The 20,562-nt window shown below is 30.7% G+C and overlaps 4 protein-coding genes across 4 annotated transcripts; all 4 read left to right on the top strand.

Moving 5' to 3' along the window:
- The first annotated feature begins 816 nt into the window (after window positions 1-816).
- Window positions 817-1,344, top strand: LOC133290989 (uncharacterized). The gene has a single exon (XM_061489149.1). It carries the CDS (start codon window positions 817-819, stop codon window positions 1,342-1,344), a length of 528 nt encoding a protein of 175 aa, XP_061345133.1.
- A 10,806-nt stretch (window positions 1,345-12,150) lies between these two features.
- LOC133290990 (uncharacterized) lies at window positions 12,151-13,128 on the top strand. The gene is made up of 2 exons (XM_061489150.1): window positions 12,151-12,364; window positions 12,518-13,128. The coding sequence occupies exons 1-2, from the start codon at window positions 12,151-12,153 to the stop codon at window positions 13,126-13,128; spliced, it is 825 nt and encodes a 274-aa protein (XP_061345134.1).
- Window positions 13,129-14,319: 1,191 nt separating this feature from the next.
- LOC133290974 (uncharacterized) lies at window positions 14,320-14,844 on the top strand. The gene has a single exon (XM_061489133.1). It carries the CDS (start codon window positions 14,320-14,322, stop codon window positions 14,842-14,844), a length of 525 nt encoding a protein of 174 aa, XP_061345117.1.
- A 4,102-nt stretch (window positions 14,845-18,946) lies between these two features.
- Window positions 18,947-19,474, top strand: LOC133290973 (uncharacterized). Its single transcript, XM_061489132.1, has one exon. It carries the CDS (start codon window positions 18,947-18,949, stop codon window positions 19,472-19,474), a length of 528 nt encoding a protein of 175 aa, XP_061345116.1.
- Window positions 19,475-20,562: the final 1,088 nt, after the last annotated feature.

Genomic DNA, 20,562 nt, shown 5'->3' on the forward strand with positions numbered 1-20,562 from the left:
AGAATTTGTTCTTATAATGTTAAATTATTAAGGGTATATTTGCGGTAGAGAGTTTTGGACGAAAAAGGAATGAACTATTTTCAATTAGATCTGATCTAATTTCGTAATTTTTTAGGATGGAACGAATAAATGATGAATTATCACGAAACTTTTGGATCTTCTCTTGTTCATTTTTATAAATACTATATATCAAAATATGAAAAATTTATCTTTTATTTTCTTTACCTCCAAGACTCTCTATCCAAACATGCCTTAAGATATTAGTTTTTGGAATCAAAATTTTAATAAATAAAACTATAAGAAATAAATTGTAAAATATAAACTATAAGACCATAATCTAAACGAGGTGAAATTATAGAGAGTAATTATTTATTTTAATCTAAAATTCATTTAACATATGAACAGTTTTTTGTGCACATGGTTGTGAATTGTGATACTCAATATTTTTTATTTTTTCTGTTGCTTAACTTAATTAGTTGGATTGTCAAGGTAAAAAAAACTCATATAACAAACCGTTCAAATAATGCTGAATGTTGAATTTAAGCCAACAGTTTCGGTTAAAACTAATTCAGTACCTCAAATTACAATTCCCCAACTAATTAACAAACTCTCTGTTCTAGAATTATATACGTTCAAAATCTTGTTGGCACCACAAGGTTGCTGAGGTGGACCAATAACCACTCATGTCGACAGATTAGAATTTCAGTTACTAGAAAGATTCCAACACCTATAAAAATACATAGACACAGACACTATCTCCCACCAACCAAAAGAGCCCTTAAAACTCTACATCATCTTTTGACACAAAAGCCAAAAATGAATTCATCAGCACTTTGTTCCCTATTGGTAACCCTTTGCTTGATCCTCATATCTCATTCTCCTTTGCAAGCAAATGCTAAAGGTCGGAGGGTGATTGGCCAAGTTTGTAAGGAAGCATTGGAGGACAGGGCCATGTGCATGACCATTCTGAGATCAGATCCTCGAATCCTACATTCAAAGAACTATGTTCAACTATCAAACATGGTCCTCCAGTTGGCATTGAACAAGGGCATTGAAGGCCAGAACTTTCTCAAACAATTGGCTCTCACAAACATATCTCCAGCCATTTCTCAATGTGCAAACTTTGACTATGATGGGGTTGTTGAATCATTCAAGAGTGCACTGGGTGAGTTGAAAGATGATCCTCAAACAGCAAACTATGATGCCAAAGTAGCTGGTGATGGAACTGACACATGTGAGAGAGGCTTGGCTGCAGCACATATAGTTAACCCTGCTATTTCCGCTCTTAACCGGGAAATATTGTTGCTTAGCAAGATTGCATTCCTAGCCACAAATAAACTTTAATTTCTTAAGCCTTTGTATTGGAAATTGGAAATGCATATGGTTATGTTGGGCAGGGTCAAGCCAAGGATGAGAAAAAATTATGGATGGAGGGGGGATTTTAGGGTCTCCTTTCGTGTTCTTATTTATTTATTTTTTTAATCAAAAGCATCATATTTGAGCACATGTTTATTCAAAAATGAAGAATCTAAATTCATTAAAAGTACCAGTTGACACGTATTTTTTTTTAAAAATATTTTAGGTCTTACATATTACAGGTAACTGATATAGTAACTTATATTAAAAAAAAAAAACTTATAATAGGTCAAGATTTTCATCGCTGTTATGTTTTTAGAACGGTCAGCAGGGCCCATAATTAAACCATGCTGCTTCGTTGTTCTAAATGATGAAATAGTTTAGAAAAAGGAAAGTTGTTTCAAAGTAGTTACAAATCTCAATAAAGTTTAACATGGTACTCTACCAATAAAAGTTTATGAGTATGAATTAAACCCTTTAACCTTTTTACTGTATTCAATCTTATTAATTGATTCAACCCTCATTAATTAGTCCGTTAAACCATGCACGGTTCTATAACTACATAAAACTAATCTATTAGCGGTGCGATGTACGGAAAAAAATAAAATCGATTTATCTATCTCGTAAAAGTTAACGCAAATCGTAAAAGTATATCTCTGTATTTTATTTAAATCAACACTATTAGGTACTTAACTCCAACTTTTTGTACATACAGAATTAGCAAATATTTGACTTATTATATTTAATATTCTAACAAACACTTCATAGTTGAAGTTGAATGTGGTAATTCAAATGACTATTCATGAGCTTAATTGCATAAGTATTAATTGAGTAATCAATAAGAATTAATTTTTTTGTTAGTTCAAATGGAACTCTACTCCATGTATAAAATTCTATACCTATGGGTTTAGTGATTACTTACGATCCATCAAACTTTGCAAAGGCATCATGTTTGATCATTTGATATAAAATGCAAATGCCATTATATTAGTTTGTCCCAAAGTCATTCAAAAATTACGTAGTTTGACTCGACTTCTTTTAGTATTTATTAAAAATGGACTTTCATTTATCATAATAAAATTGTTCATTTTTTATAGATGTTTGTTTCTGAAATATTTATAACAGTAAATCCAATGATCTTAGTCACACAAAGACAAGTTTGTTAGACAATAAATATAAGGTGGGGAAAAGTATTGGCTGGCGGAGTGGGTCGGCCCTCCGGGCTGAACCTATTTTGTCATCTTTAACTGTCAACATTTTATATATCCACATGGTTTGTTAGACAGTAAATATAAGAAGAAAAAATAGTGCCATGTGGAGTGGGTCGGCCCTACGGGCCGAGCCTATTTTGTCATCTCTATTTGTCAACATTTTATATCAGCATGTAATAAATTTTTATATTTATAAAAAAAAAGTTCTTATAGTTGCATCTATATTATTATCTATCTATGTTTTCTATAGTTGTCTCTAAATCGACTTTCTAAAGAGTGTGTATTTGTGACATATATATTTATATATATATAAGATGAAGAGTTAAAAAATATTTGAGTTATTACATTTAATAAACACTTAGCCACACAAAGACGGATTTTTTAAACAGTAAATATGAGAAGAAAAAATATGTTGGCTGACAGGATAAGTCGAGACCAATTTGTCATCTCTAACTATCAATATTTTATATCTGCATATAGGGATAGGTTATTCTACCTATCATTTTTTCTGCATACTTTTGCCTACTACTCTCCAACACCGTTAGATCAGAATCTCAAGAAGAGAGAGAAAGATAAAGGTTAGTTAAGATTCTGATCTAATAGTATTTTAAAGTGGTGGGCAAAAGTAGGCAGAAAAAATGATAGGTAGAATAACCTATCCCCAGCATATAAAAGATTTTTATATTTAAAAATGCAGAAAAATATTTCTACAGTGATTGCAGTTAAGTTATCTGCATTCACTCCCAAAATGACATCGTTCTTTGTTGAAAGATTAAAAATTATAATGATAAATACTGTTATAACCCTGAAATAAATTAAAATTACAAGAATACATTAATTCCTGCCCCAAAATGACGTCGTTTTGGGTTTAATGCAAATAAGTTATCTGCAGTCGTTGTAGTAAAAAAGAACCCTTAAAAATAATAAGTTATACCTTATTTATATTTTAAAGTCACATATAATTTAAAATAATTAAATATAATTATAGGTGTAATTTTACTTTGGTTTTAAGTATATATATTCAATTCTTTGGTTATACTTATTTATAATTTTTATATATTTTTTATGATGAATCAAAGTGATGATGTTGATACAACGTATACTTGATGATTCCACGAAAACATGGTTTTGATGATAACAAAGAGGAATGATTCAAAGACGAAGCAATATCCAAAAAGCAAATGTGAAAGTATGCACCAAGTCTTAAGCATCAATCCAAGTCCAGAATCTCAAATGGTATATTCATTTAGGACTTAGGATAGATATGTAAAGATGTATAGATACAAAGCATTGCATGAGCTCAAGGTCATTCATCAATCATATATTTCAAAAGCATGCATCCTTAAAGGAAAAGTCAAAACAAATGGTTTTATAAGTACAACATTGGTTTGGAAGAGGTACCTACAAAATACAAACTTTTCTAGACAATTTCCATAACCAATAATATACCTTACAAGTCATAGGAACCATTTGAAAAGAAAAGAAACTCAGAATTCGAGCAAAAAGGATGCTGCCATGAAATATCCGGATATTGCACATAGAATATCCGGATATCAAATATCTGGATACTGATATCCGGATATCCAATATCCGGATATGAGCCCGATGAATATCCGGATATGTACGGATTACAACGGCTAAAAACGACTAGTTTTCATAGGAGCTGTCATTATAAATACCCACATCAGCTGGGATGAACAATACACGACTCTATAGCATTTATTGAAGCTTTATTACTCTTGCTAGCCTTTTATTACTCATTAATTACTCATTTTGATCATTGCATACACTTGAGCTCATCTTTCCTTTGAAGTTATACATCTCTTAGTTCTTCAATTTGTTCAATCTGTACTTTGAGAGTATCTAGCCACTTCTAATCACCTCAATATTACTTCTTGATTTGAGAGGGGAGTGAACCCTATATTTGAGAGGTTACCAAATTCCTAAGAAAATTTGGAGTGAAAAAGTGTAAGGCATCAAGAGCCCGAAGTCTTGAAAAGTTGTAGTGGTTTGTCAAGCACCCTCAAGCTTGATAGTTAGTGAAAAGAATTGATCGAGCGGCTTCAGTCTGGACGTAGGTCACGGTGGTAGTGACCGAACCAGGATACATCTAGTTTGCAATTTCTCTAACCTTAATCTCTTTATTTAAGTATTAAAATTGCATCTTAGATTGTCTTTATATATTCGCTTGCTTACTTTGTTGATCATTACACTTGCTTTTACAATTAGACATTTCCTTATTAAATCACTTTATTGAAGAAATAGTCTTTAAAACATCAAAGGAGGTACTTTGCGAAAAGATTTTGTAAAACTCAATTCACCCCCCCTCTTGAGTATTGAAGCCACTTGTCCAACATTTTATATTGGTTATTCATATATATTTAAAAAGTTTATGTTAAATATGTTTTTAAAAAAGCACTTGTACCAAAAAATGTTCTCTTTTTGTATTAGTTTTTTAAATTAAAATTTTAATTCATTTTCTTTTAAAGTATAAAAATGTCATTTCTTAGTTTTTTGAATTTAAATAATTTTTTATCAACTATACATATATTTTTACAATTTTAAATATTTTTTTGTTTATATTATAATTTTATATTAATTTAAATTTTTTATATATATCTTTTCTTCCACCGCTGAAACATTAAATGCTCAACTATTTTCCCAGCCTTAAAGCTCAAAAATCAAATTTGAAAAGTTTAAATTTTAAATACTTAATAGCAAATATCTTTCCACGATGCATGAGTTAGATGGTCATTGTTCACTTAATGATCATTCTTTTTACGTCGACATGGTTTGTTATACAGTAAATATAAGAAAAAAATTGTTGCAGGTGGAATGGGCCTGCCCTACGGGCCGAGCCCATTTTTTCATCTCTATCTGTCACTATTTTATATCAGCATGTAATAGATTTTTATATTTATAAAAAAAATCTTATAGTTGCATCTATATTATTATCTATCTATGTTTTCTATAGTTGTCTCTAAATCGACTTTCTAAAGAGTGTGTATTTGTGACATATATATATATATATATATATATATATATATATATATATATATATATATTGGATGAAGTGTGGACAAATATAACTTGAGTTATTACGTTTAATATTCTAATAAACTCTTAGCCACACAAAGACGAGTTTGTTAGACAGTAAATATGAGAAGAAGAAAAAATATGTTGGCGGACGGGATGGGTCAAGACCAATTTAACATCTCTAACTATCAATATTTTATATGAGCGTATAATAGGTTTTATATTTAAAAATAGAGAAAAATATTTCTAGAGTGATTGCAGATAAGTTATCTGCATTAACTCCCAAAACGACATCGTTCTCTGTTGAAAGATTAAAAAATGATAATGAAAAATACTATTGTAACCCTAAAATAAATTAAAATTATAAAAATTCATTAATTTTTGCCCCAAAATGACGTTATTTTGGGATTAATGCAAATAAGTTATCTGCAGTCGATGCAGAAAAAAAAACCTTTAAAAATAATAAGTTATGCCTGATTTATATTTTAAAATCACATATAATTTCAAATAATTAAGTATAATTATAAGTGTAATTTTACTTTGGTTTTAAGTATATATATTCAATTTTTTGGTTATAATTATTTATAATTTTCTATATTTTTTTATTTTGGTTATTCATATATATTTAAAACGTTTATGTTAAATATGTTTTTAAAAAAATACTTGTACGAAAAAATGTTCTCTTTTTGTATTATTTTTTTAAATTAAAACTTTAATTTATTTTCTTATAAAGTATATATATGTCATTTCTTATTTTTTTGCATTTAAATTATTTTTTTATCAACTATACATATATTTTTATAATTTCAAATATTTTTTATTTTAAATTATAATTTTATATTAATTTAAATTTTTTATATATATCTTTTCCTCCACCGCTGAAACATTAAATGCTGAACTATTTTTCCAGCCTTAAAGTTCAAAACTCAAATTTGAAAAGTTTAAATTTTAAATATTAAATACTTAATAGAAAATGTCTTTTTACGAAGCATGAGTTAGATGGTCACTGCTCACTGAATGGTAATTCTTTTTTATAATGATTAAATTTGAAATTTATTTTCTACAGAACGAAAGATGTCATTCCTATTATTAAAGTTTAAAATTTAAATTATTTTGTATTAATTATACATATTTTTTAAAAAGTTTTTTTTATATAAATTTGATATTGGTTATACATATTTAAAACATTTATGTTAATTTTTTTTTAAAAAAAAATGCTTGTACATAAAATATTGGTTTTTTTTGCACTCAATACTGTTTCACTATTTTTAAAATTTTGTTTTTTTGGTAAACTATCTTTAAATTTTAAATTTTAACTTTTCCTATTCCGAGTACTTTAAAATATTATTGAATTTATAACTATACTTTTCCGAAATTGATAGAGCGTTTTATGGTTGAGAAGAAAAATGCTTTTAATTTATATTTTTTTATTTTATTTAATTTTTTTAAATATTTAAAACGTATATGTTAAACTTTTTTTTAAAAAAAATATTTGTACGATTTTTTTTCTTTTTCTTTTTATATTTAGGAATTGTTTTTTTTTTTTAAAAAAAAAACTTGTTGCCTTCTGGAAGTTTCACTTTTGTTTTTATAGGATGTTGGTTCCAATGCTAATTATGATGAATTTATTGGAAGATAAAAAACTTCATATACTTGCATTATATTTTGGAATTGAAGAGCCACCAAATTCGTTCATATTTCCAACATGAGCATTTAAAGCAAATCTCTCCAATGCCTAATTACATTGCTCAATTAAGCCATATAATTCTTAAAAGAAAAAATTATTTAAAATATTAAAATATATTTTAGGCTGCTATGTCCCACCTAATTGCATTCCTATATTTCTTTATTTTAAAAAAATAGTTCTGCTAAATAATGGTCCGCTTTAATTAGTTAATATTTTTAATTGAGTCATCTAATTACTTTTCCAATGCAGTTATTTGCAAAGTTTGAGGGGATATTATGATAAAAATGAATGGATAGATTGCTTGAGTTTGTCTTTTCAAATACTGTTAGTTGTAAAACTAAACAAAGCAACTCTTGATTTTCAATAATTGTAATAATAATAATCAATCATAATACGCTTTACAAACCATTTTTTGATGATTATGATTATGCATGATTACTTTTTGTATATGGAACCTTATTAAGATGACAATCCATTGGTAGCTTGTCGTTTTCCATTGCAGTAATTTAATTAATATAAATATCCATTTAACAATGTCTGTTCATTTGTATATAAAAATTTTAATGCACAATCTTATGGGGAAAAAAATTAAAGACACTCCAAAAATTTAATGACATGGTGGCTCCTTGTTTCCTATAACATAACGCATAATTTTTTTTTTGAATTTTTTCGCTTGTATGTGTTTTAATATAAACTCATTTTATTAAATTTTATTTATTTTTTGAAATTAAAACAAAGGAATTAATATTTGAATGGCTCCTCATTTCTGTTGAGTTAAATTTGGAGGATTTCAATGATGAATAAACTAATACATGTAACAACTATAATAATTATTGGTTCTAGGAATATTAAAAGACATGTAGCTTATTGTAAAAAAGTAAAACATAAAGTAAAAAACATAATGAAATGCTGACTCCTCGTTCCCTACACATAATGCATAATGACAATTTTACAATTTCATTTCATGACAAACATGTGAGAACAACATTCTAGCAACAAAAGTATAGAATTAGAGCAACATTCTAGCTTATTCTATCTTGTCTTCTTCTAAATCACCATTTGAAACTATGATGCTGGGTTGCACTGGTCCAACATCTGACACACTTCGAACATCCTTTGAAGAAATAGATGATGATTTTATGAGGTCGAAGTAGTATCATCCATATCAAACTCATAACTTCCACCATCTCGGTAAACATGTCAAGAACAAAATAAATTAAAGAACAACAACAGCAGTGAGAAATAAATTATGTATGGACAGAAAGAATAGAAGGAAAAACTTATCTTGTTCTTGCAGACATTAAAGATAGAAAACATAAGGACTTTAACATAAAAGATAAATTTTTACCGTGTTGAATTTTGAGATAGGGCCTAAAGAGCACAGACAAGGAAGGCTAAACATAAATATTTAGTCATTTAAAAGTAAAGACATTTTATTAAATCATCTCGTTCATGATATTGGGTTATGAAAAAAATACTTGTAAAAGAAAAAAAGATAGAGAATAATGCCTTACTTTCCTCTGAGGAAGTAAAGAAGTACATTCTAGTGATTTCAAATCATCCCGTCAGCTTTACTCTACAATAGAGCTACAAAAAAAAAACAATAAATATTACATGTTCATCTCATAGAAGAACAACTTAAAATGAAGAAGATAAATAGACAGATAAAAGAAGAAACATATGCACAAAAGTTAATCATCAAATGAAAAGACCTAGTAACACATTTTATTTATACTCAAAATAATTTTATTTTTTAATAATTAAGCCCAATAGTGGGATATTAATAGGTTACCAATTACCTATGCAGAAAGTAGTGAGATATTAGATGAACTCTTTTCCCACTTTTAAGTTTAAATTTTGAATTTAAATACTTTTCCACCTACCAATGCAAAAAGTAATAAGATATTAATACATATATTTGTTACTAAAGAATGTTGAACTCTTTTCCAACCCATAAAAAATGTATTTCCAAAGCTGCCAACAATTATTAATCCTCACAAATCACAATACCCCATGCAAAAAGTTGTGGATCATTAATATATGTGTCTTTCACTACATAATTTGAACTATTTTTCCCTCCATGATTTTGAAAATTCAAATTTTAAAACTTTTCAAAAGAAGAAACATTTCAAATTCTTTGAAGTGTGAACACAAATCTGAGAATGAAGGAGAGAGCACACGTCAGCAAAGTTGTCAAAGTTTGGATGAAGATTTTATATATTAAGATGATATTTATTTTAGATGCATAAATAGGGTATGATACTCTGACACAAAATCTCAATTATAGATTTATTTATTTCTTTAATTTTTTTATTTTTATTTTTGTAAAGTGAGCAGATGGAAATAAACACACATCGAATCAGCTAATTAAATTAGTTTATGTTAGAAACCAAATTAGTCTTTGCCACCTCATCATTTGCTCATCCTAGAACTATCTCATCAAATGTGGAAATTAATAATAATAGTCAAAGGCGGTAAAAAAATTTGTGGCTTGAAAAGTTACGTGGAGCAATTTTCTAAACGATGGTTAAAGAATGTCGAAGAACTTTTGTATAATTTAACACTTTGAAAAGTCACAGGCGGTGGTAGCTTCCCAAAGCAAACAAAGTCGGTGCTCAAGCTACATATATGTCCTGTTATGTGCTGAAATGTGTACTAGTTGTGTGTTAAAAAAAAAAGTGACGAAGCACAAGTTGAAAAGAAAAAGAACTGTGAGAGTGTGTGTGTGAACAAAAGTAGTAGTGTCTGAAGAGATTATTAGAGAGAAGAAAAAAAAAGAGTTTGAGAAAGAGTTATTTTGAGAGAAAAAATTAGTCATAGTGTTGTAATACTTGTGTTTTGTAAAAGTTTGATACTATTGTACGATTTATTTATTTTTATTCCATCTCCAACAAGTGGTATCAGAGCTTCGCTCGATCGTATCTCAACAAAAGATGGTGGAGATGATCAACCTCAAATTTCAAAATTGACAAAGACAAACTATGGTAACTCGAGCACTCACATGAAGACTCTTTTGGGTTCACAAGATGTCTGGTGTTGCGAAATCAGCAAGTATACCATTCGTTTCAAGTAATAAAAGTGATGAGTAAAGATCGTTCTCACGAGGATTAATGCACCAAATACTAATCTAACTATTCTCCTTAAGTTGGAAAAGAAAATTTGTTTGATTTGTGAAAGTAATTGAGTGTTGGATTTTTAAAAACAGAATTTTAAAAACAAGAATATTAAAAAGCATGCAAGAATTAATCAAGAATGGAAAGAAAATATGAATTTGATTGAAAATTGTAACAAGACTGTAGCCAGGATGCACTTCACCTCCGACCCTCCCTTATATTCCTATATTATATTTTATAATTAACTAATTGGTTTGCTCAGACAATTCATTATTTTTTTATAAAATAGTTGAACCCTAATGTCTTAGTGATTTCAACCCTTTAACTCAATTAAAATCCTAATGTCTTAGTAATCCCTCTTGAATTAAGCATTAAGCAAATGAATTAAAAGTCTGCAATCTATGTAAGCCTATGTCTAGGTCATGCACAAATTGTTATTCTACCCTTGTCTAGACTAAAACCCCAATATGTCTATTGTGAGTCCTAACCCTCAAAGCCTTATAATTAGAGTGGTCAATTCTAATCAGGATATGGAAAAATTAACACAGGTAGAATAAAACAAACAAACTAATTAAATTATAAAAACAATACAGAAAAATATAAAGGATTCACATCGGGTCTGTGATCCCAACTACAAAAAGAAATTAGCCAGACATATCTGGCTTAAACAAATTAAAATAGAAATTGTTCATGAACGAAAAAGAAAAGAAGAAAAAGAAGATGGAAGATCAATGGTCTTCGGTCTTCAACTCCGGTAGAATCCTGATCTCCAGCGTGAGTCACCAAGAACTCTCTCAATTCTCTGGTCTCACAATTCTCTCCAGCCAAAGATTCTTTCCTCTGGGGTCTTAGTCTCTTTTTATAGACTTTGTGCCCTTGTTTAGAAATCTTGATCATATCTTCAATAGAATCTTCACTAGAATCTCTAATTATATCTTTGATTCAATCCTTCAAATCTTCCCCTTTTTATTTAATGGAAAATTTTCCTTAAAAATATTCAACAAAGATTTGATAAGATCTTGAATGATTCAGAAATCCAAAGCAACTCTACTTGATATCTCCAATTTCTCTCTTTATTGAGATGAAACTACTGCAAAATATCAGAAATCTTATGAGAATATTATTGAGAATAAAATAACAATTTAATTCTAATTCTCATACTTTTAATTACTTTTAAATCAATTTCATGCTCATATTGACCCTTAATACATAGTAAATTGGAGACTTATCATCTGGGATCTTGTTGAAACTGGATACTCGGAGCCTATAGATGCAGTCGCTGAAGTAGCTATGACAGATGCGCAGAGAAGGACACTTAAAGAATCACGCAGGAAAGACAAGAAAGCTCTTTTCTATATTTTCCAAGGTGTTGATGATTCAACCTTTGAAAAAATATCAGATGTGAAGTCTTCCAAAGAAGCATGAGAGATTTTGCAGAGGTCTTGTCAAGGAGCTGACAAAGTCAAAAAGGTTCGACTTCAATCACTCAGAGCTGAGTTTGAAAACCTGAAGATGTAAAGTGGAGAGCCAATTACAGAATATGTCTCACGAGTTCAAAAAGTTGCCAAAGAGTTGAAAAGGAATGGAGAAACTTTGGATGAAGTCAGAATAATAGAGGTCTTAAGATCGTTAACAAGGAAGTTTGATTATATCGTCACCGCTATTGAATAAGCAAAAGATTTATCAACTATGACTATCGATGAACTTGTGGGTTCCCTTCAAGCTCACGAGCAAAGAATGAATCTAAATGAAGGCTCTAGCAATTTGGAGCAAGCTTTACAAAGCAAGTTATCATTTGATGAAAATCGCTAGCAGCTTTAGACGTGGCAGAGGAAATCATGGTGGATACAGAGGTAGCTACAGCTCTCGAGGCAGATTCAATGTTCGAGATAGTCGTGGTGGACGTGGACAATCAAATAGAGGACTTGATGATGATGCAGTAGCATATGGACGTGGTCAAGGTACTTACAATCGTGGACGAGGCCAAAGTAGAGGTTGAGGACGAGGATTCGTAATCAGAGGAGGAAGTAGATTTCAACAAAGAAGTGGCAAATCTCAGTTGCAATGTTATAATTGCAACAGGTTTGGCCATTTCAGTTATGAATGCCGAAAAGCCCCTAAAGTTGCGGAGAGAAGTCATTATACTGCAAATGAAGAGAAAACTGATGAACCGGCTATGCTGTCCACTTACAAAGGCGGGGAAGATAGTGGAAAAGATGTCTGGTACCTCGATACTGGAGCAAGTAATCATATGAGTGGAAACAAGGAGTTATTCACAGAGTTGAATGAGAACGTTCAAGGAGAAGTTACTTTTGGAGATTTATCAAAAGGTCCAGTCAAAGACAAAGGGAAGATTATGAATTTTACAAAGAATGGTGATAGAAAATACATTTATGATGTTTTTTATATCCCATCTTTAAAAAGCAATCTCCTCAGTCTTGGTCAGCTTTTGGAAAAAGGATACAATATACATTTGAAGAATAATTCTCTCATCATCAGAACTCAAAAAGGAGAATTTATTGTAAAAGTTAATATGACAAGAAATCGTCTATTCAAGCTGAGTATCCAGACATACGCAATAAAGTGTATGAAAACCATTACAAAAGATAGTTCGTGGTTGTGCATATTAGGTTCGGTCATCTTGATTCATTGGTCTGAAGCTGTTATCAAAAACAAAGATGGTGAATGGATTTCCATAAATAAGCCATCCAGATCAGTTATGTGAAAGCTGTATGAAAGAAAAGTATCATAGACAAAGTTTTGAAGTTGACAAGTTATGAAGATTTAGAAGACCATTGCAGCTAGTACACTCAGATATCAGTATGAAACTTCTTGAGATATGACGAAGTTTAGGAATGCAAGATCTTTGATGTTATAAACCTTAATGTTTCTCAAGAATATACTTTAATGACATTAAGATTTAGATTGAACTATAATAAATTATATATTATTCCATATACTTTTGTTTTTTTATACCAGATTTTATATTTTTAATTATTATTTAGACTTTGGTATATATATTGGTTTTTATATATTTTAATTATTTTCTCTAAAATGTATTCTCATTAAAGTATTGATCTTTATTTATTTATTTTTATGAAGATTTAGTCCTTATAATGTTAAAGTATTAAAGGTAGATTGCGGTAGTGAGTTTTGGACGAAAAGGGAAAGAAATATTTTCAAGTAGATCTGATCTAATTTCATATTTTTTTAGGATAAAACGAATAAATGATGAAATATCATGAAACTTTTGGATCTTCTCTTCTTCATTTTTATAAACACTATATAATTCTCTTAAATCAAAATATGAAAAATGTATCTTTTATTTTCTTTACCTCACTATTCAAACATGCCTTAAGATATTAGTTTTTGGAATCAAAATTTTAATAAATAAAACTATAAGAAATAAATTTTAAAATATAAACTATAAGACCAAAATCTAAAGGAGGTGAAATTATAGAGAGTAATCTAAGATTTATTTAACATATGAACAGTTTTTTGTGCACATTGTTGTGATGATATCTGAAATGGAGATCAATGCTTTTTAATTTTTACGTTATTTAACTTAATTAGTTGGATTGTCAAGGTAAAAAAAACTCATATAACAAACTCACCGTTTAAATAATGCTGAATGTTGAATTTAAGAAAACAGTTTCGGTTAAAACTAATTCAGTACTACCTCAAATTAAAATTCCCCAACTAAGTAACAAACTCTCTGTTCCAGAATTACATTCAAAATCTTGTTGGCACCACAAGGTTGCTGAGGTGGAACAATAACCACTCATGTCGACAGATTAGAATTTCAGTTACTAGAAAGATTCCAACACCTATAAAAATACATAGACATGGACACTATCTCCCACCAACCAAAAGAGCCCTTAAAACTCTACATCATCTTTTGACACAAAAGCCAAAAATGAATTCTTCAGCATTTTGTTCCCTGTTAACCCTTTGCTTGATCCTCATATCTCATTCTCCTTTGCAAGCAAATGCTAAAGGTCGGAGGCTGATTGGCAAAGTTTGTAAGGAAGCATTGGAGGACAGGGCCATGTGCATGACCATTCTGAGATCAGATCCTCGAATCCTACATTCAAAGAACTATGTTCAACTATCAAACATGGTCCTCCAGTTGGCATTGAACAAGGGCATTGAAGGCCAGAACTTTCTCAAACAATTGGCTCTCACAAACATATCTCCAGCCATTTCTCAATGTGCAAACTTTGACTATGATGGGGTTGTTGAATCATTCAAGAGTGCACTGGGTGAGTTGAAAGATGATCCTCAAACAGCAAACTATGATGCCAAAGTAGCTGGTGATGGACCTGACACATGTGAGAGAGGCTTGGCTGCAGCACATATAGTTAACCCTGCTATTTCTGCTCTTAACCGGGAAATATTGTTGCTTAGCAAGATTGCATTCCTAGCCACAAATAAACTTTAATTTCTTTAGCCTTTTGCATTGGAAATTGGAAAATGCATATGGTTATGTTGGGCAGGGTCAAGCCAAGGATGAGAAAATATTGTGGATGGAGAGGGGGATTTTAGGGTCTCCTTTCGTGTTTTTATTTCTTTATTTATTTTTTTAATCAAAAGCATCATATTTAAGCACATGTTAATTTATTCAATAATGAAGAATCTAAATTCATTAAAAGTACCAGTTGATACGTATTTTTTTTTTTTTTTTTAATATTTTAGGTCTTACATATTGCCGGTAACTGATATAGTAACTTATAATAGGTCAAGATTTTCATCGCTGTTATGTTTTTAGAACGGTCAGCAGGGGCAGGGCCCATAACCAGCTTCGTTGTTCTAAATGACGAAATAGTTCAGAAAAAGGAAAGTTGTTTCAAAGTAGTTACAAATCTCAATAAAGTTTAACATGGTAATCTATCAATAAAAGTTTATGAGTATGAATTAAACCCTTATTAAACCCTGAATAAAAGTTAAACCTTTTTACCGTATTCAATCTTATTAATTGATTCAACCCTCATTAGTCCGTTAAACCATGCAAGGTTCTATAATTACATGAAATGATATTTATTTTAGATGCATAAATAGGGTCCGATACTCCGACACAAAATCTCAATTATAGATTTATTTATTTCTTTAATTTTTTTATTTTTATTTTTGTAAGGTGAGCAGATGGAAATAAACACACATGGAATCAGCTAATTAAATTAGTTTATGTTAGAAACCAAATTAGTCTTTGCCACCTCATCATTTGCTCTCATCAAATGTTGGAATTAATAATAATAGTCAAAGGCGGTAAAAAATTTGTGGCTTGAAAAGTTACATGGAGTAATTTTCTAAATGATGGTTAAAGAATGTTGAAGAACTTTTGTATAATTTAACACTTTGAAAAGTCACAGGCGGTTCCCAAAGCAAACAAAGTCGGTGCTCAAGCTATATATATGTCCTGTTATGTGCTGAAATGTGTACTAGTTGTGTGTTAAAAAAAAGTGCCGAAGCACTAGTTGAAAAGAAAAAGAACTGTGAGAGTTTGTGTGTGAACAACAGTAGTAGTGTCTGAAAAGATTACTGGAGAGAAGAAAAAGGAGTTTGAGAAAGAGTTATTTTGAGAAAAAAATTAGTCATAGTGTTGCAACACTTGTGTTTTGTAAAAGTTTGATACTATTGTATGATCTATTTTTTTTATTCCATCTCCAACAAGTGGAATCCGAGCTTCGTTCGATCGTGTCTCAACAAAAGATGGCGGAGATGATTCAACCTCAAATTCCAAAATTGACAAAGACAAACTATGGTAACTAGAGCACTCACATGAAGACTCTTTTGGGTTCACAAGATGTCTGGGATCTTGTTGAAACTTGATACTCGGAGCCTATAGATGCAACCGCTAAAGTAGTTACGACAGATGCGCAGGAGAAGTACACTTAAAGAATCACGTAGGAAAGACAAGAAAGCTCTTTTCTATATTTTTCAAGGTGTTGATGATTCAACCTTTGAAAAAATATCAGATGTGAAGTCTTCCAAAGAAGCATAGGAGATTTTGTAGAAGTCTTGCCAAGGAGCTGACAAAGCCAAAAAGGTTCGACTTCAATCACTCAGAGCTGAGTTTGAAAATCTAAAGATACAAAGTGGAGAGCCAGTTACAGAATATGTCTCACGAGTTCAAAAAGTTGCCAAAGAGATTAAAAGGAATGGAGAAACTCTGAATGAAGTCAGAATAATGGAGAAGGTCTTAAGATTGTTAACAAGGAAGTTTGATTATATCGTCACCGCTATTGAAAAAGCAAAAGATTTATCAGCTATGACTATCGATGAACTTGTGGGTTCCCTTCAAGCTTATGAGCAAAGAATGAATCTAAATGAAGGCTCTAGCAATTTGGAGCAAGCTTTACAAAGAAAGTTATCATTTGATGAAAATTAAGCTAGCAGTAGTTTTAGACGTAACAGAGGAAATCGTGATGGATACAGAGGTAGCTACAGCTCTCGAGGTAGATTAAATGTTCGAGACAGTCGTGGTGGACGCGGTGGACGTGGACAATCAAATAGAGGACTTGATGATGATGTAGTAGCATATGGACGTGGTCAAGGTACTTACAATCGTGGACGAGGCCAAAGTAGAGGTTGAGGACGAGGATTCGTAACCAGAGGAGGAAGCATATTTCAACAAAGAAGTGACAAATCTCAGTTGCAATGTTATAATTGCAACAGGTTTGGCCATCTCAGTTATGAATGCAGAGAAGCCCCTAAAGTTGCGGAGAGAAGTCATTATACTGCAAATGAAGAGAAAACTGATGAACCGGCTATGCTGTTCACTTAAAAAGGCGAGGAAGATAGTGGAAAAGATGTATGGTACTCGATACTGGAGCAAGTAATCATATAAGTGAAAACAAGGAGTTATTCACAGAGTTGAATGAGAACATTTAAGGAGAAGTTACTTTTGGAGATTTATCAAAAGTTCCGGTCAAAGGCAAAGGGAAGATTATGATTTTTACAAAGAATGGTGATAGAAAATACATTTCTGATGTTTTTTATATCCCATCTTTAAAAAGCAATCTCCTCAGTCTTGGTCAGCTTTTGGAGAAAGGATACAATATACATTTGAAGAATAATTCTCTCATCATCAGAAATCAAAAAAGAAAATTGATTGCAAAAATTAATATGACAAGAAATCGTCTATTCAAGCTGCGTATCCAGACAGACGCAATAAAGTGTATGAAGTCCATTACAAAAGATAGTTCGTGGTTGTGGCATCTTAGGTTCGGTCATCTTGGATTCACTGGTCTGAAGTTGTTATCAAAAGCAAAGATGGTGAATGGATTGCCACAAATAAGCAATCCAGATCAGTTATGTGAAAGCTGTATGAAAGAAAAGCAGCATAGACAAAGTTTTGAAGTTGGCAAGTTATGAAGAGCTAGGAGACATTGCAGCTAGTACACTCAGATATTGCAATATCATTATGAAACTTGTTGAGATATCAAGAAGTTCAGGAATGCAAGATCTTTCTTTGATGTTATTAAGCTTAATGTTTCTCAAGAATCTACTTTAATGACATTAAGATTTAGATTGAACTATAATAAATTATATATTATTCCATATACTTTTGTTTTTTTATACCAGATTTTATATTTTTAATTTATTCTTAGACTTTGGTATATATGTTGGTTTTTATATAATTTAATTATTTTCTCTAAAAAAAATTCTCATTAAAGTATTGATCTTTTTTTTTTATGAAGAATTTGTTCTTATAATGTTAAATTATTAAGGGTATATTTGCGGTAGAGAGTTTTGGAAGAAAAAGGAAGGAACTATTTTCAATTAGATCTGATCTAATTTCGTAATTTTTTAGGATGGAACGAATAAATGATGAATTATCACGAAACTTTTGGATTTTCTCTTGTTCATTTTTATAAACAGTACTATATAATTCTCTTAAATCAAAATATGAAAAATTTATCTTTTATTTTCTTTACATCACTATACAAACATGCCTTAAGATATTAGTTTTTGGAATCAAAATTTTAATAAATAAAACTATAAGAAATAAATTTTAAAATATAAACTATAAGACCAAAATCTAAAGGAGGTGAAATTATAGAGAGTAATCTAAAATTTAGTTAACATATTAACAGTTTTTTGTCCACATGGTTGTGATACCCGGAGATCAATGTTTTTTATTTTTTCTGTTGTTTAACTTAATTAGTTGGATTGTCAAGGTAAAAAAAACTCATATAACAAACTCAGCGTTTAAATAATGCTTATGTTTTTGAAAACCTTTAGCTTGAATGTTGAATTTAAGCCAACAGTTTCGGTTAAAACTAATTCAGTACCTCAAATTAAAATTCCCCAACTAATTAACAAACACTCTGTTCTAGAATTACATTCAAAATCTTGTTGGCACCACAAGGTTGCTGAGGTGGACCAATAACCACTCACGTCGACAGATTAGAATTTCAGTTACTAGAAAGATTCCAACACCTATAAAAATACATAGACATAGACATAGACATAGACACTATCTCCCACCAACCAAAAGAGCCCTTAAAACTCTACAACATCTTTTGACACAAAAGCCAAAAATGAATTCTTCAGCATTTTGTTCCCTGTTGTTAACCCTTTGCTTGATCCTCATATCTCATTCTCCTTTGCAAGCAAATGCTAAAGGTCGGAGGCTGATTGGCAAAGTTTGTAAGGAAGCATTGGAGGACAGGGCAATGTGCATGACCATTCTAAGATCAGATCCTCGAATCCTACATTCAAAGAACTATGTTCAACTATCAAACATGGTCCTCCAGTTGGCATTGAACAAGGGCATTGAAGGCCAGAACTTTCTCAAACAATTGGCTCTCACAAACATATCTCCAGCCATTTCTCAATGTGCAAACTTTGACTATGATGGGGTTGTTGAATCATTCAAGAGTGCACTGGGTGAGTTGAAAGATGATCCTCAAACAGCAAACTATGATGCCAAAGTTGCTGGTGATGGACCTGACACCTGTGAGAGAGGCTTGGCTGCAGCACATATAGTTAACCCTGCTATTTCTGCTCTTAACCGGGAAATATTGTTGCTTAGCAAGATTGCATTCCTAGCCACAAATAAACTTTAATTTCCTTAGCCTTTTGCATTGGAAATTGGAAAATGCATATGGTTATGTTGGGCAGGGTCAAGCCAAGGATGAGAAAAAATTGTGGATGGAAGGGGGATTTTAGGGGTCTCCTTTCGTGTTTTTATTTCTTTATTTATTTATTTTTTTAATCAAAAGCATCATATTTAAGCACATGTTTATTCAAAAATGAAGAATCTAAATTCATTAAAAGCACTAGTTGACACGTAATTTTTTTTTTTAATATTTTAGGTCTTACATATTCATAGGCGGACCTAGAGGGGGGCTAGGGTGGGCCCCCGCCTCCTAAAATTTGATAAGAAAAAATTATATATATAAATGGTATTTTAATAATATTACAAAATGTGTGTGAGTGGATAAATTACTGACATGAGTGAGCGTGAAGAGGAAGAACAAAACCTCAACGGCTCGAATCAAACTTCTCAAAATTGTTCAGCTTGCAATTGCAAGAGAAGACAACTAAAGAGGAAGCACAAGCATTTTCATTGAAGGAGAGAGTGGAACTCAATCTTGAAACACTTTTCAAGTACCTCTTCACTTTTTAGTAGTAATCTTCCCCAACTATTTTACATATAAAAGCAAATGACGGGAAAAAAATTTCCTAGCCATATTTTTACTTCACCTCCTACCAAATATAGGAAAATAATTTTCCAACCCTATTTTCTTAGGAATTTTTTTTTTCCACCTCTTATCAAACACGTGATTAGATTAAAAAATTGTAGTCTATTCTTCTAAATTATTCTTAATCTCTTTAAATTTCCAACAATTTTAGCTATAAAAAGAATGAAAGGACATATATAACTTTGTGGGTATCTAATTTATTGATAATGAATAACATGATTTATTTATGGATTCGTCTCTTCTGCAGCAATAGCATATGAAATTTTTTTGTAGCAAACATATTTATACATGTGAATTCTTACATTTAAAAAGAAAGAAAAAGTTAGGATCTGCATGCGTAAAATAAAATCAAGAACAAGTTTCGAAATAAAATAGAAGACCAATTTCTTGATGATTCTTTGATTACGTACATTAAAAAAGAAATTATTTTGAGTTTTAACACGGATTCA

This window comes from Gastrolobium bilobum, unplaced genomic scaffold (genome assembly GCF_033153095.1).
Source record: "Gastrolobium bilobum isolate Gb01-03AN ecotype WA unplaced genomic scaffold, APGP_CSIRO_Gbil_v1 utg8260, whole genome shotgun sequence".
Taxonomy (NCBI): Eukaryota; Viridiplantae; Streptophyta; class Magnoliopsida; order Fabales; family Fabaceae; genus Gastrolobium; species Gastrolobium bilobum.

Excerpts from the sequence above, each read along its gene's own strand:
- LOC133290990 (XM_061489150.1), top strand. The coding sequence starts at position 12,151 with ATGAAGGCTCTAGCAATTTGGAGCAAGCTTTACAAAGCAAGTTATCAT. Across the intron at positions 12,365-12,517 it reads AGCATATGGACGTGGTCAAG|CCCCTAAAGTTGCGGAGAGA; the intron begins GTACTTACAATC and ends AATGCCGAAAAG.
- LOC133290974 (XM_061489133.1), top strand. The coding sequence starts at position 14,320 with ATGAATTCTTCAGCATTTTGTTCCCTGTTAACCCTTTGCTTGATCCTC.
- LOC133290973 (XM_061489132.1), top strand. The coding sequence starts at position 18,947 with ATGAATTCTTCAGCATTTTGTTCCCTGTTGTTAACCCTTTGCTTGATC.
- LOC133290989 (XM_061489149.1), top strand. The coding sequence starts at position 817 with ATGAATTCATCAGCACTTTGTTCCCTATTGGTAACCCTTTGCTTGATC.